The sequence below is a fragment of the Hippocampus guttulatus genome, chromosome 2 (assembly GCF_054856545.1).
Source record: "Hippocampus guttulatus isolate MCC_2025c chromosome 2, RoL_Hgut_1.0, whole genome shotgun sequence".
Lineage (NCBI taxonomy): Eukaryota > Metazoa > Chordata > Actinopteri > Syngnathiformes > Syngnathidae > Hippocampus > Hippocampus guttulatus.
Genome location: NC_141262.1, coordinates 19,912,991 through 19,927,254, shown reverse-complemented (window position 1 = coordinate 19,927,254; position 14,264 = coordinate 19,912,991). Strand labels below are relative to the sequence as shown.

The window sequence follows — 14,264 nt, the reverse complement described above, 5'->3', positions numbered from 1 at the left end:
TTGGCCCCCCCTTCATTTGCAATTTGAGGTCAAAATCATCTTAAATACCGGTACAGGATACATTTCAGGGCTTCAAGTTATTGTTTTTAAGTTAGGCGTCATTGAAACTTTTTTTTGTGCAATTCTTTTGTACTTATTACTTCATCATTTTTGTAAAAAAACAAACAACCAAAAACTTTTTTTTCCCTTCGCATTGGGACTCATGCAAATAATACTTCGCAGCATTAAACACACCGTCATAGAACCTTTATGAACTGTACAGGAAATTTCAGTAACATTATAATTTGACATTATTTTGAATTGACATGATACGGGAATATAAAATGGGATAAGCTTTTTTTTTTGAGCATATTTGTAATGCCACTTCATTTTAAATTTCTTTCATGTTTTTCTTCCTTTTTTTCCCTCATGTTCTCTTCTTAATCCCGCTGTTGTTGATTGCACCATTTTTGGTGAATAAATGCCCCCCCCCCCCAAAACAAACAAACCTGAGGCTGAATTTAGCTCTCAGGCGATTCTACTCGCTGATACCGTTTCCCGATTTAAGAGCAAGCCCTTTGACATGTGGGTCACCACCTGGTTCTCCTGAATGCTAGCGGCTAAGGGCCAAAACGAGGGCTAAGGGGGTGAATTACCGTGGGATGTAAATGTATTGACGGCATGAAGCCTGTTAGCCTGTGAAAAACTCATAAATCAGCTGCATCATTGTTTATGCTGCATGCTTGAAATCATGTGGGTGCTTGGGAACTAGCATCTTTTTAGTCTGGTTATTGTTGCATACGAGGGTGAAATTGTTACTCCAAGTCGTGTGACATGATATGATGCTAGCGGAAATTGAGCTGCCTTGCTTGGTTACTCGAAAGCTGGTGACGTGGCTGTCCAATACGCTCGCCGTACTTTTCGTCAACGCTGTGTTGAATCCAATAGCGCAGCGCAAAGCGACCAATTTGAATGCTAATCGAACATTAGCCTATCCGGTTGATGTGTATGCGGCGAAGCGAGAAATGAGCCGCTTGGAGAGAAACGTCGATCGCCAATAGAGCAAATATTATCTGTAGGTAATGCGTGACCACGGTCGCATATTATACATATGCATATCCTGTCTGTATACGTTTTGCTGTTGTGTTCGGTTCACATTGTGTGGAGGAGGCACTGTACAAATCATCTGATGCATAAAAAAGTGTTCACTGTTGAAGCTTTGATGATCGTCATTTTTGAACATTATCTCCAACAGCGGGCCATCGGTGTGGACTTTATTATTTGCGTGATAAGCAGGCGGTGTGGTAATGGAACAAATCGTTTTGATGTTGAAACGTGACATCAGATTTCACTCTATCATAAAATCAGTTTCATACTTGGGTTTTGTTGAGCTTAATACATTTTTCTTTTAAATGTGCAATAGTTGAAGCGGAACTTGCTGTCATAAATCTGCACAAACAAAACAATACTGTCACGTCACAATTTTTGATCTCCCATATTTGGATCACACTGGATTGTGTACCTAATGTTTTAATTTATGAGTGGTCCCTGGATTTGGTAGGTGGTTATTTTTGATTTGAGAAATTAAAGAATAGTTTTGACTTACTGTCAGCTCTTTTAAATGTGAGCCAGGAGGAGTCGAGGTCTCTTTTGGCACTTTTTGAGAGAAAAAAAAATCTTTGAACCAGGCCTGTTGTTTTTCGAATAACTAAGGGAAAAGGGTGAAAAGGGCCATGTGCTGAAAATCCCATTGGACTCTCTAAATTTGGTGCCACTGCTGTTACGTGGGCTTTGTCTAGCAAGAATCACTGATTTAAATGCATAATTAAAAAAAAAAAATTAAACCTGAAATTCAGTCATAAACATTGGACCGAAAAATCAGTTGACCCCAAGAAAGTCAATGGAATACAAATCAATCTCTAGTAAAAGTGCAGTTGTATTTAACTTAAGTACAGTTGCTTTTCATCTTCATTAAAAAATGTTTTTGTTTTGGGGGTTTTTTTGGAACATTTTTTTCGGTACAATTTAACGTAAGTGCAATACATTTTAATTGAATTGTTTAGTACGGTTTTTCTATTTTCCTGGATTAATGTTTTGACTGCTCATAACAGTGGCTTACAATGACATAAAATATACTTTTCAGGAGTCAAACCTCTGTCTCATCAAAACAAGCCCGGGCCTCTGACCAACCTATGCTAACACAGTATTAAAGTCATAAACATTCTGCATTTGTATGAATGGCACCTCTGGGCCATGAGCATAAACAAAATGAAAAACAACTGACAATGCATTTTTATGCCACTGGGCTCACTAGCTCACCGCACAGTTACAGTTTGTAAACTCAAATGAATATCGGTACTGTCGACCCCACTGTAATCGCCTTGTAATCATCTTCACGTAACCTGGCCAACTGTTTCTACAACTATGCAACAATAGATCAGTCTTAAAAAGGAATTCTCTAGCCATCACTCAAGGTGCCGCACGCATCACGTTTGGCACCACGTTTGTCAAATCCCTTTTCAAAGGACAATTTTGAACGCATGCACTGTTATTTATTTATTTGAATCATGTCACACACACACACACATTTGTCTCATCTAAGCGAGCCTTTGTGTGATGTTTTACGTTTCAATCCCACACCACTTCCATCACCCACCAGGTTCATAGACTCATGACATACTGTACATCTCTGACTCATCAAGTGGTGCGTGTGTGGTTGCGTGATGTGTAGACTACAGCAAGATTGAGCTCTCTCCAAGGCCTCTCTCTGTTGCTGGATCAATACATGAACTGCCTATACATCCATCATGACAGTTTCATGCTGTACATCCCTTTTAACAAGCCGAGCCTACTATTAAATGCCGTACGCACACCTCCACTGTGGACAACAAAACACACCCACGCGACATCCACCTTATCAGCCTGCCAAGGCAGTGATGATGGAACTCGCACTACGACAGCCCGTCCAAATTTTCCCTCATTACCGTGGCTGCCTTTTCCTCGGAGGGCGGCCTTGTAACATCCCATAATGGCGCCTTGCGCTGTCCAATAAATGACCGGTCATCTTGTGACATCAGCAGACTGTCACTCATAGAAGCGAGTCACTGCTGATCATAGAGGTTTTTTCTTTTTTGAAATCTTCTTTGTATGGCTGTCAATGTCATTGGCTGCGCAGTTCAATTTATAATGCAATGAATTGATGACGTGAGCACGCACAATGTAGATTGATGAAACGTGACACTTAATTGTTATGGCTGATTTGGTGTCTTTAAAAACTGCATCTGAAAAGGTATGCCATGGTATCTGGTTGGGATCAGAATATTATATCAGGTGATCAGAATATAAGTGGAACACAGTCGCTTCCTGACGGGTTTTCAATGCTCGGATTACTAGTAATTTTTCGATCTGTCTGATATTATTCTTCTCAGCAAGAAACCCATTCAAACTGAAATAGATTTGGCACGAGATAACTCAATTGGTGGGTCAACCATTTTCGGTTCATGTTTTTAGCTTTGTATGTCAAAAATGAACGCAACATAGAGAGAGCAAAGCTTAGATGGAGAAGTCAGATCCCCTCATCAAACTTTAAGAACTCAATCCTGAGTTTTATCGAGCCAAATATGCTTTTGGTATCTTTTCTTTTGGCCTCGCTAACTGACTGGCACCCATTCCAGAGTGTCGTAGGCCTTTCTGCAGGATCCAGTTGGGACTGTCCTCCAGTTCACCACCACCCTGGACAGGATGGGCGGATGGGTTCTGGCATACATTTATATTTTGCCCCTGAAATTATTGTCAAACATTTTTAAGAGATTTTGAGGCATGACACAAGCAAATAATGATGTGACAAAAGTCCTCAAAATTGTTATTGTGACAAGGACCCAGTTCAATTTTCAAGTAAAATCTTTGTGTCACCAAAGAGAATGATTGCGTATGAAACTGGAGAGCAAAAAAAAGATTAAGACGCAGACACGGTACATTTTTCAAAAATACACTTGAATTTTCTTTTTTCTTGTCAGCAAGATGACACCCAACCATAACGTTGTCAGACTTTCTCTCGATGAGCCGCACTCGACCACAATCATCCCAAAAGACAGCATACTTCGATTCTCCTACTCGGGTAAAACACGCAAGCCACTCACAGAGGCGCTGTCAATGTGATTCTAATTCCGCCTGTCCTGCCCGCTATTTGTCAAGCGTTTGACGGATGCGTTCCCGCTGCTTAGAAGCCACGACTTGAGTAAATCGAGCAGATCGCGCTGTCATAAATTGAAACGCGTTCCTGTGGAGCTGGCGGGGCTCCTCTTGATAAGACACGTCCTTGAACTCCGAGGCAGGTATCGCGAGCAGGAGGTTTGAACTCGCGCTGCCCTCTTACACAACACCTTGTCGACACCCAATCAAGCGTGCTTGGACAAGGAGGCGCAGGATGGTTATTGCATATCACTTGGTTTATGCTCAAAGTAGTAAATATTGCCTTGCACCCATCACATCGAAGGTACTTTGGCCATAAATATTACCGGGAGAGGCCTTCTCTGTCAAACGGCAAAGTTTAAATAAATGAGCCAGTAACACAAGCGCGATACAACCCAACCCTGATTCTTCTCTTTGGACTCAGCTCATCCTTTCAGAGCAATTTATATCTGTCAGAGGTGCAAGGACATGTATTGCAGTCTACTGAAGGTCCAGAGGAGCAACGCGGGTGCCTGTAGATCATGGATTATAATAAACCCCGGTGACGGCTCACTCCACAGTGCTTGATCTGATAGACAGTGAGACCCGGGGCCCTCCTGTGCCATCCATCAAGCAGCTTTTAAATCGCAATATATAGTCTTCATCAAGGCTGTGGCAAAGATGAAAGAGACAGGTTGTAAAAAATGGCCGCCATCCTCAGTCCTTTGTTTGTTGTTTGGTGTCCACTCCATCACATGCGTGTCTATGGCAGACAAACCGGAATTTGGCTTTATTTGAATTCGACTGTTTGTGTTTGGGAATACAGGAACAAAGATGCGTGGCAAGATGGCGCATGTAGGGAGCACATTTGTATAACAAAGAGGTTGTGGGTTTAAATCTCGGCACGGACCTTCCTAACTAGAATTTCCTTGTTCTGGCGTTAGTTTGTAGAGGGATCAACCAGTGCAGGGAAACTGTGGCTTCTTTTTCCCCAGCCACTTCATCCATCTTACTGAGGGGATCCAGAGATGTGCCCAGGCCAGCTCAGAAACTCTCCACCATGTCCTCGGTCTTCCCCAGGGCTTCCTCCTTGTGGGCTGTTCCTGGAACACCTCACCATGGAGGTTTCTTGGCGGCATCCTAAACCAGGTGCCCAAGCCACATCTTCTGGCTATTTTCGATGCCCACTCTCAGATGACCGAGTTTATGTCCCTATCTCTAAGGGACAACTCGGAAACCTGTGGAGGATGTCAAATGCTTGGTCGGGATGCAAGAGAAATCAACCTAAGCAGGAAAGAACAGACTTCTCCTTCCCAAGCCATTTCATCCAACGTTTCCGGGGGGGATCCAGAGATGTTCCCAGGCCAGTTGAAAAATTCTCCACCCTGTCCCGAGCCTGCCTCCTCCTGGTGAATTCAGCCCTGAACACCTCACTACGCAGGTGTCCAGGAGGCATCCTAAACCAGATGCCCAAGCCACTTCTGGCTATTCTCAATGCCCCCTTCCCGCGAAACATATATGATCTCTCACAGCATACTAGTTGGTATAGTTGTGAGGAATGATTTCATTTTCCCTCGGTGGGATTGAGTGTGAATGAGTGTATGTGCTCTTCAACTGGCCAGTGACCAGTTCAAGGATTGCCCTGCCTCTTCCTCAAAGTTAGTTGGCACGGGTCCCACCTCACCCGCTAGTAAAAAGGGATGGGGAGATGGATACAAGACAGAAATTCATGGTTACAATGAAATGCAGAAGATGTTGGCTGACCTCCACTTTGTTCCCTGCCATAAAACTTTTTTTTTATTAACTGAACCGCACGAACATTTCAGTGGTCTTAATTTATCATTGTTGTCATCGTGGCCATATTGTATCGAGCAGCCAGGACTGACCTGTCTATTGCTCATTTCCTGTTCTGAAGTTTCATACAGCAAGATGCATGATTGCGATTCAAGCTCTGGATTTCGGTCCATTTTAAAAATCAAAACAAAACAAAAAAAAAACATTGAGAAACATTTCAAATATTTTCCATTGTCCATTACAATTCAAGCTAATGAGATTCAAGCAACCCTCCACCAGGGACATTTTTTTCTGAATGTCGACTGAGCTCTTTATGGAGCCCGTGGTAGCGTGATTCTTGTTTGCATTTGATTTTTGTTTTTTTTTAAAAATCAATTTGTGAGACGTGTGAGGGTTAGTTCACCTTGATGGATGGCCATGGCCCTGCCCCCGCAACCCCGCCCCCCAGGGGCTCAGTTGCAGCTGAATGGGGTCAAAATCATGGGGGGAACAATAATAATAATAATAATAATAGATTTTATTTATAAGCGCCTTTCAAGACACCCAAGGACACTTTACAATAACAAAAAACACAAAACAATACGGGTTGAGCAGCGGCAGCCAAAACGCGCCAGCGTTCACTCAACCCGAAAGTCAGAAAGCAACAAGGGAGGGAGAGGGGGAGAAAAAAAACCCCACGCTCGAACTACCCTCATTTGAGGATAATTTGAGTGAGGCAAAAAACTCCTGCACAAGCATATGACAGTTACAACAGGTCACAAGACATAAATAATTCGCGCATTAGTCAAGAAACGGCATCGTGAACAGATTTGAAATAGCCCGTAGTGTCTGCCCAAGTCTTTACGCGGAGATGGGTAAGCAGAATTGTTCTCTAGTTTTGGTTTGCGATGTGGAATGCTGCTGATCTCCAACAACGTATGCACGCGCCCTCTGGCATTCGGTCATCGGCACGGTATTCTGATTCAATGACTTTTTCATTTGAAGCGCGTGCTTCACCACAATGGCATCCTCTCAGTCATTCTTCAGCTCCATTAAAGTTTTGGTAGTTGTAGATTTTTCGCACAGGGGCTTGTCTGTGGGCTTTCTCTTGACCTTCCGCTGGTGCAGAAATGTCACTTTAGAGTATTAAGAAGCCTGTAGGACAGGGGTATCGAGCTCATTTTTGTCGCAGGCCACATTGTAGTTATGGTTTCCCTTGGAGGGCCGTTATGAATTTGGGGAAACCATATACATGTTGAATCCCCTCCACATATTACATACACAGCGCACAACAAATTGATGGATAATGAGTTTCAAAATCAGAAGTCAAGAATAATGACTGTTATTGTGGATTACATATGACAATTTGACATTTTTAGTTCAGACTTTAGCACGCATCATCAAACTTGATAATGTTGACTTGCTTTCGCGGGCCACATAAAATGATGTGGCGGCCCAGATCTGGCCTTGACTTTGACATCTGTGCTGTAGGAGGAATAGGGGATGCAGATAATTTATTGTCCTGTCTCATATAATGGATTAAGTGATTAAATGTTTCTGCCTGTGCAACCCTGATTATCTAGCTTTGTTAGTGGTGGTTGTATGCAATGTATGTAGCCTATTTCAAGATGCTGTGGTTGAGCAAAAATCGGGCTCCCGGATAGGGGACCTGTCACGGTGGGGAGGACTGGAGATTTTATGTGGGGATTTCTTTCTTTCTTTTCTTTCTAAAATTAGCCGTCAGTAATTTGTTGACATCATGATTAATGACTCAAATGGAAGTCGAGTCTTGCTCTTTAATTGGGCGTTCCTTATTTTCCCCATGCTGGTCATACCATGATTTAAACCAAATTATTATTATTATTTTAGTTTGCCTAAATATATGACCAAATGTAAGACAGGAGTTCAGATATCAAATGTGAAGTTGCTGGGTTTTATTCTGAATAAGTAGCACAGATTCTCTGCATGCTGTTACCATGCAAAGGAACCAACTGGCTTGACAATAATTAAGTTTAAACATTTTTATAAATACACCTGAACAGATTTCTTTTTTCCAGAAAACCCTATTTATCTTGTCGTTTGGTACGCCTGTATCCGATCCAGAGCAAGAGATGTGTGAAATAAATAAACAATTTTCAAAGAGTTATCATCAATCAGCAATATGATATTCATTATGGTTGTAGTTTGCAGTGAGGAGTGCATTTCACCACACTGAGAGCTGTTCATAATATTCTAGTTGCTTTATTTACCTCAGAGAAGGGCAAAATATTGCATATACCTCTCAGTTATGTAGCATTAAGACCAAGTTTTATTTCTTACATGCCCATGTTCAAAACTCAAAACTTGTGTCTGAAATAATCTTTCCCCATTGAAATGAAAGGAACATAAAAAACAAACAACAAATGTATTTGGCTTTTTATTTTAATCATGAGAATAGAACCTTACAATATTGTTCTTTGTAAAATCACACAGTAAGGATGTAATTAAATCGAAAGAATAAAACAGTTTTTGCCACTTTTTTTGGGGGGGGTTCAGGTCAATGGAGATTGTGCTGCTCCTTCTGGTGTGCATACCTTGGCAGTGTAATACAGACATACGAAAGAACATGGAGACAGTCACTTCTCACTAATATTAGTTGTTGGTTTGCAGAAGATATAGAATACATATTCCTTTGGGTAATTTTTACTGTCTACATATTTTTCTCCATCATTTGTGTTTAAATATCCATTGCTTCAAGGGCTTATTACGCTGGAAGACTGATGCTATTTGTTAACCTGCATGTACGGTTTTACTTTGTTAACATATAGCTATGCGGACTTTACTAAGGAAAAGCTATCAGGTTGTTTTGAGCACATAATGTGAGTTATTTTATTTTATGTTTCGTTTGACAGAAAATGTCCATTGGGAGTGGCAAGAAACAGCTTGTCGCTTCTTTTTTGGGGTAATTGTTCTACCAAAATGCTGCTTGTTGAAAAGTGAGTTAACTTCACTTCTAAGCAAAACAATTAATTTATTAAAAAAAAAAGAAAGAAAAAGGAAACGACTCGTATCATGAACAAATCATAAATTGGGTGTCTCCTATGTCAAAACACACATGCTGTAAATGAAGGGTGACATTGATGTTGGTTGTGGTGATTCTAAAGTTCCTCAGTAGTCGTTTCTGTTCAGAGAGAGGCACGCTTAAGTCCATTAGGGGAAGCGAAGACCACATTTATTTGTCCTGATTTTGTTAGTTGCTAATCCCCCAACAGCTAGAAAGTGGGTCAGTGATCGGTGCCAAGCTGTGCCTGTGTTCACAAGAGGACAGATGCAACACACACACTTCCAGGGCTTTTCACAGGATCCCAGAAGAGGATTAGACACATACGTTCACATGTGTGCACATGCACTAAGTGCTGAGCATCACTCGGGGTGAGCATGATGTCGAATGTGCCCCCTTTGCCTGGTGTGACCTGGGGGTCCCGTGCATGCCTGCACACCTGCTTGCCTGCTTGCGTGGAAATATGGGGTTACCTGTGACTTAACAATGAGTTGACCTTCCAAACTGCACGCTTGCCTTGCAGCTTGTTGCAACTGTTGCTGCACCCCGTTGTCAGTGCCTGCCAAAACATGAATAGTCAGGAGTCAGCTATTCTGTTTCTCCTATCTGGTTAAATTGAGATGTGTGCTTTTTTATTTATTTATTTATTTTTTAAACCACCAGACCTTGATTGATTTTACTATCCCTTCAGCTTCTTTGCGCCTATTTTTGGCCTTAAAGTTTGTAACAATTTTTTTTCTCATTACTATTAAAAATCTATTAACGTAGTTTGATATTTTTAACCCTTCAAATTCCAGTTGGGTTGTGAAACAACCCCCAAATTAAATGTTTTAAGTATTCTCAGCATGACCTTTTTCTTATACTGTTAATGTACGAGTACTACGGCACTTCTTAAATTATAACATACAATTGCTCATTTGTCCAAAAATGAATCAATAACCTGGTAGAAATCATGAAAACCCCAAAGATCCAGTCTTCAAGAGCCTGTTTTAGATGTCTCCCTCCTCCAACACATCTGGTTCAAATGATCAGCTCATCAGCAAGCTCTGCGAAGTCTCATAACAATCCCGGTCATTTGAATCAAGCGTGTTGGAATAGGAAGACATCTAAAACAGGCTGGATAGAGGCCCTCGAGGACCAGACTTAGACAGCCCTCCTCTAGAGTGAAACCCGTTTTACCCAAATTGTACGGTTCAATCCACTAAATAAAAGTAATAAAAAAATATATATATATACAGTATATGGGTTGCAGTTGGCCAAAGGTGGAATTTGATGAAAAAAAATATAACATTGTTTAGTTATTTTGTTGTTCTACTTCTTCCTTTCATAACTTTGCTGCTGTGAATTGGGAATTTCTCCATTGCGAGACTAATGAAGGTTTTCTTACTTCTTACTTACTTAGAGCTGAAGTTGAAAATGACCAAATGTTACAAAATTCCACACCCTTAGTAAGTACCATTAAATAGGCATTAACACAACTTAAAATAGTTCAAAAAGAGGAAACCAGATGGAAGGTAGGAGGTGGACTGTCTACACTGAAAAAAATATCATGTTAAATTTACACCATTTTATTTTGTCAAGTGGCTGCTCAAAATAAAATCACCTGGATCCAGGTACATTTTTTTAGGTAGATTATACATCTACTAAAAAAAATCTCAGTGGATCCAGATGATTTTAGTTCATGCAACCATTTGGCAAAATAAAATTTGAATAAATTCAACAAAACCTTTTTTCAGTTCAGTCAAACTAGTCAATGGCAGCCATGTCCTAAAGTCGACAATCTGCTCATCCTATGTTCAATAAAACAGACTAAAATCAACAGGTGGTGGCAAACTAAAAGTGTTTCCTCAAGTGTGTGAAAATATTTGACAAAAAATATGCTAGGCTATCCTTTTATAAAATAAAGGCACAGCCATCCGAAAAGGCATCTGCTAATGCTAGCTGACTAGCAGCCCTAGGTTAGCATCCAGCGAAGGTAGGAGTCGAAAGACAAAATTCCAGTGTCTGCTCAAATGATAAAATCAAGACAAGCGGTGGTCGATCAATAAGATAAGATATCCTTTATTAGTCCCACACTGGGGAAATTTAAAATTTAAAATAAGCTCGACATTATAAAAATGAATGTTTGATGTGATCATAAAAAGTAAGCATCCAGTCATTGGTCTGATCTGAAATTGTTCAACCCTGAGTGGGCACTAAGGATTACTCCTTTCTCTTTCCCCTCTGCCTTAAAATATTCCCAATCGTCTAGATTTAAAGCTACCTTTGTTGACTTTCTTTGCCCGTGTTTGGTTTTCAAAGCATTTTCTGTTGTTGTTGTTTTGGGTTTTTTTCTTTCTATGAGTGTGTTGAGTTTTCTAACCCCAGTTCATTCTGTTATGGCACCGCCGCAGTCCAGGATGATGCTGCCCCAGGTACCCAGGAGTACATTATGTTACGGCAGGACTCCATCCACTCTGCGGATATAAGGAGTAAAGGGTCCCCCTTTCGTGCTAAGTGTCACGAAATCTTCTGCTGCCCGCTGAAGCAAGCCGTCCACAAAGAGAACGCTGAACCCGAAGGTTTGTTCTCACCCCATCCTTGTTTTGATTTACTCACGCTCCCCCACTGCCCGTATTTGTCTTACCCTTTCCCCCCTTCCCACCACCAACCTCTTTCTTCTGTTCTGTGTGAACTGAAAGCTCCTTCTCCTCCAGACTCTTTAATTCCTGCTCATTGTTTGGGGGGGGGGGGCGGGTGGGTAACTGCTCTCCCTCTCGACTATGTTAGTATCCAAATGTGTGTGTGTATCTGAATGTTTAGCTCAGGGCTGCCCAAACCTTTTGGACCAAAGATCTACTTTTCGATCAACTAACCTCCCCGGATCTGCCCTTACCGGCACGCGCGCGCGCACACACACACACACACATGCCATGATGAGAAACAGCCTGAAACTGAGGCATGCGATGCACTTTTGTAGCCTGTTAACTATCATGGCTCACACGTACCATTTTAAAGTGCTTCCCTGGGCCCTCCTAGATTCCTATTCTTTGCCCGTGCCCTCGGTGAATTGTATACGAAGCAAACTCTGAATGAGAATAATGACGATAAAAGATAGAGCGCAACAGCTCTAATCACAAGCTGCAATTGCAGACTGCTGAGCGCTAACAACTTCCGGTGACGTAATCCCGCGGCACCGTAAATTCAAGATTTACCTGCTTTATTGTATTTTTTAAATATTTTTTTGTGAAAATGGGACTGATAGGATGATTAGGGTGCAGCGTACATTAACACAAAAAATATATTACTAGCATGTACAAAAACACACAAATGGTTGTTTGTTTTTTTTCTCCTCGACACTCCTCGGATCTACTTGGGACCTGTCTTAGATCTACCGGTAGATCAGGATCCACGTAATGGGCACCCCTGGTTTAGCTGATGCTGTTTTGCAGACAACCAACAGGGTGACTTTAGGACAATTCATATGACATCATTTTCAACTGAAAATATTGTCATGGTCTAAAGAGAAAATCATCTTGTCCTCAAACCGAAACGTCCCTTGTGCTTACGCTGCGTCTGTCTGTGAAAACCTCGTTTCACTTCCCGCTCTCTCTTAGAGCTCACACTAAGTAACATGAGGTGCGGTGCTTCTCAAAGTAGGGTCCCCGGACCCTTGAGGGTCAGCAAAACAATTTGCGATAAATTTGGTTTCACTTTAAAAATGGATGCATGCATATATGGTCCAATAAAATAACATAATACTGAAATTACTCCTTCCTACTGAACGTTGTGTCAATTAAAAGCTTTTTAAAAAAGCAGGGTTTTTTGTTCTTTTTTTCAGGAATATACAATGGACCCCGGTACTTGTATCACATAAGATCAATCCAACAGCCAGCAAATAGTAAAAATCAGCAAATTGATACTTCTTTAAAAAAAGAATTTCAAAAGCTGAAAAATGTGAGTACCGGTAAGTGGGGATCAGGTAAAAAAAGAAAAAGTCATAAAAATTGTCCTATTTCAAAAATAAATTACCTTGCTGAATTATGACTTTCTGACGTTATCGAAATTGGCTTTCATTCTCATATTATGATTTCATTTTGGTAAGTTAAATTTCAGATGACTATTTTTGTTTGTCACTTTCAAAAAAAACAAACATCTTTGATCATGTAAAGCTTGCAAAATATCAAAACGGACATTCTTCTCAAAAAGAGACAACTTTTAAATTCCTATTGCATTTTGGGCTAAACATGGTCATTGTTGATTCGCTTCAGAATGATGAGTGCACCCTTGGGAAAAAATTCTACCCGCTGTAAGGGGTCCCTGTACCCCAAAAAAGCTTGAGGAAAACCCCCGTTGAATCGTTCTGTATTCAGAATAAGCTACTTCTCCATTCCACCGTACACTGCACCTACTGGCACCCGGCCTCAATGAAGCCCTCATTGATCATCCTCCTCTCCCAATAGAGTTGGCGCGCTTGTAGAAATTGCTTTCCTTTGCAGACTCGCTGATAGGTAAGCTATCAATTGTTTCCAAGCTTCTGTGCTTTCGGCAAAGTAGCGCTCATTACGCGCTGACCTGAGAAGAGTTCCGGGCGCCTTCGATAACGGTTGACCTGTCCGTGGCCGACGTGACGGCGCTCGGACACGTGCGCTTGCCTGATGTGTGAAGAGCTGCTCCTGGCAAATGCATTATTCAGTTTAGTTGCTGCTTCACTTAGACGTGATTTAGTTTACTAAGGAGAAGTGGAGTGGGGGGGGGGGGGGGGGAGACCACAGGTCTTATGTAAGCTGCCGGTGAGGACGTCATTACAGAGGGAAACTGTGTTTAACCATGCGGGGGAGGAGTCGACACAAATGCATGCGCGGGACGCAACATTCAAATGACTTTGTGACACAGCAGATTTGAAGAACTGTCCGCTTGTTGATGTGCAGCATGCGTGCCAATTATCTGCGGCATTCCTTCCTCTTGCAGGGCTGCAAATAACGATTAATTTCATCATTGATTAATCTGTTGATTTTTTTTGTTGTTTAATCACTGAATATGATTAAAAACATTTTAATTTCCATCCCTTTATTAAAAAATCATGACATTATTTCAAAGTGACGGTGTAGAAAATGCACAAACATTAATTCATTATGATTTAGTGACTTGTTTGGTTCATAACATGTCAGAAAATAGGCAAAAATTTTGATCAGTGTTTTCCGATGGAAAAGCAAAGATAGTCGGTTTACTTTCATAGGAGAAGTACAGAAATTGGGTAATATTTACTGTTGAGGAGCTCAAATTATGAGAATTTTGACACTTGTATTGGGAAAAAAATCCA

General features: G+C 41.2%; 1 protein-coding gene across 2 annotated transcripts in view; it reads left to right on the top strand.

Moving 5' to 3' along the window:
• Positions 1–14,264, top strand: part of fgf13a (fibroblast growth factor 13a) — a 105,133-nt gene that overhangs the window by 35,207 nt on the left and 55,662 nt on the right. Inside the window, exon 3 of one of the 2 annotated variants that reach the window (XM_086101201.1) lies at positions 11,356–11,523. The exons of the other annotated variant lie outside the window; for it this stretch is intronic. Coding sequence (XP_085957327.1) covers positions 11,356–11,523 — 168 coding nt within the window. The remainder of the gene's footprint in view (positions 1–11,355; positions 11,524–14,264) is intronic. 2 annotated transcript variants of the gene reach the window in all.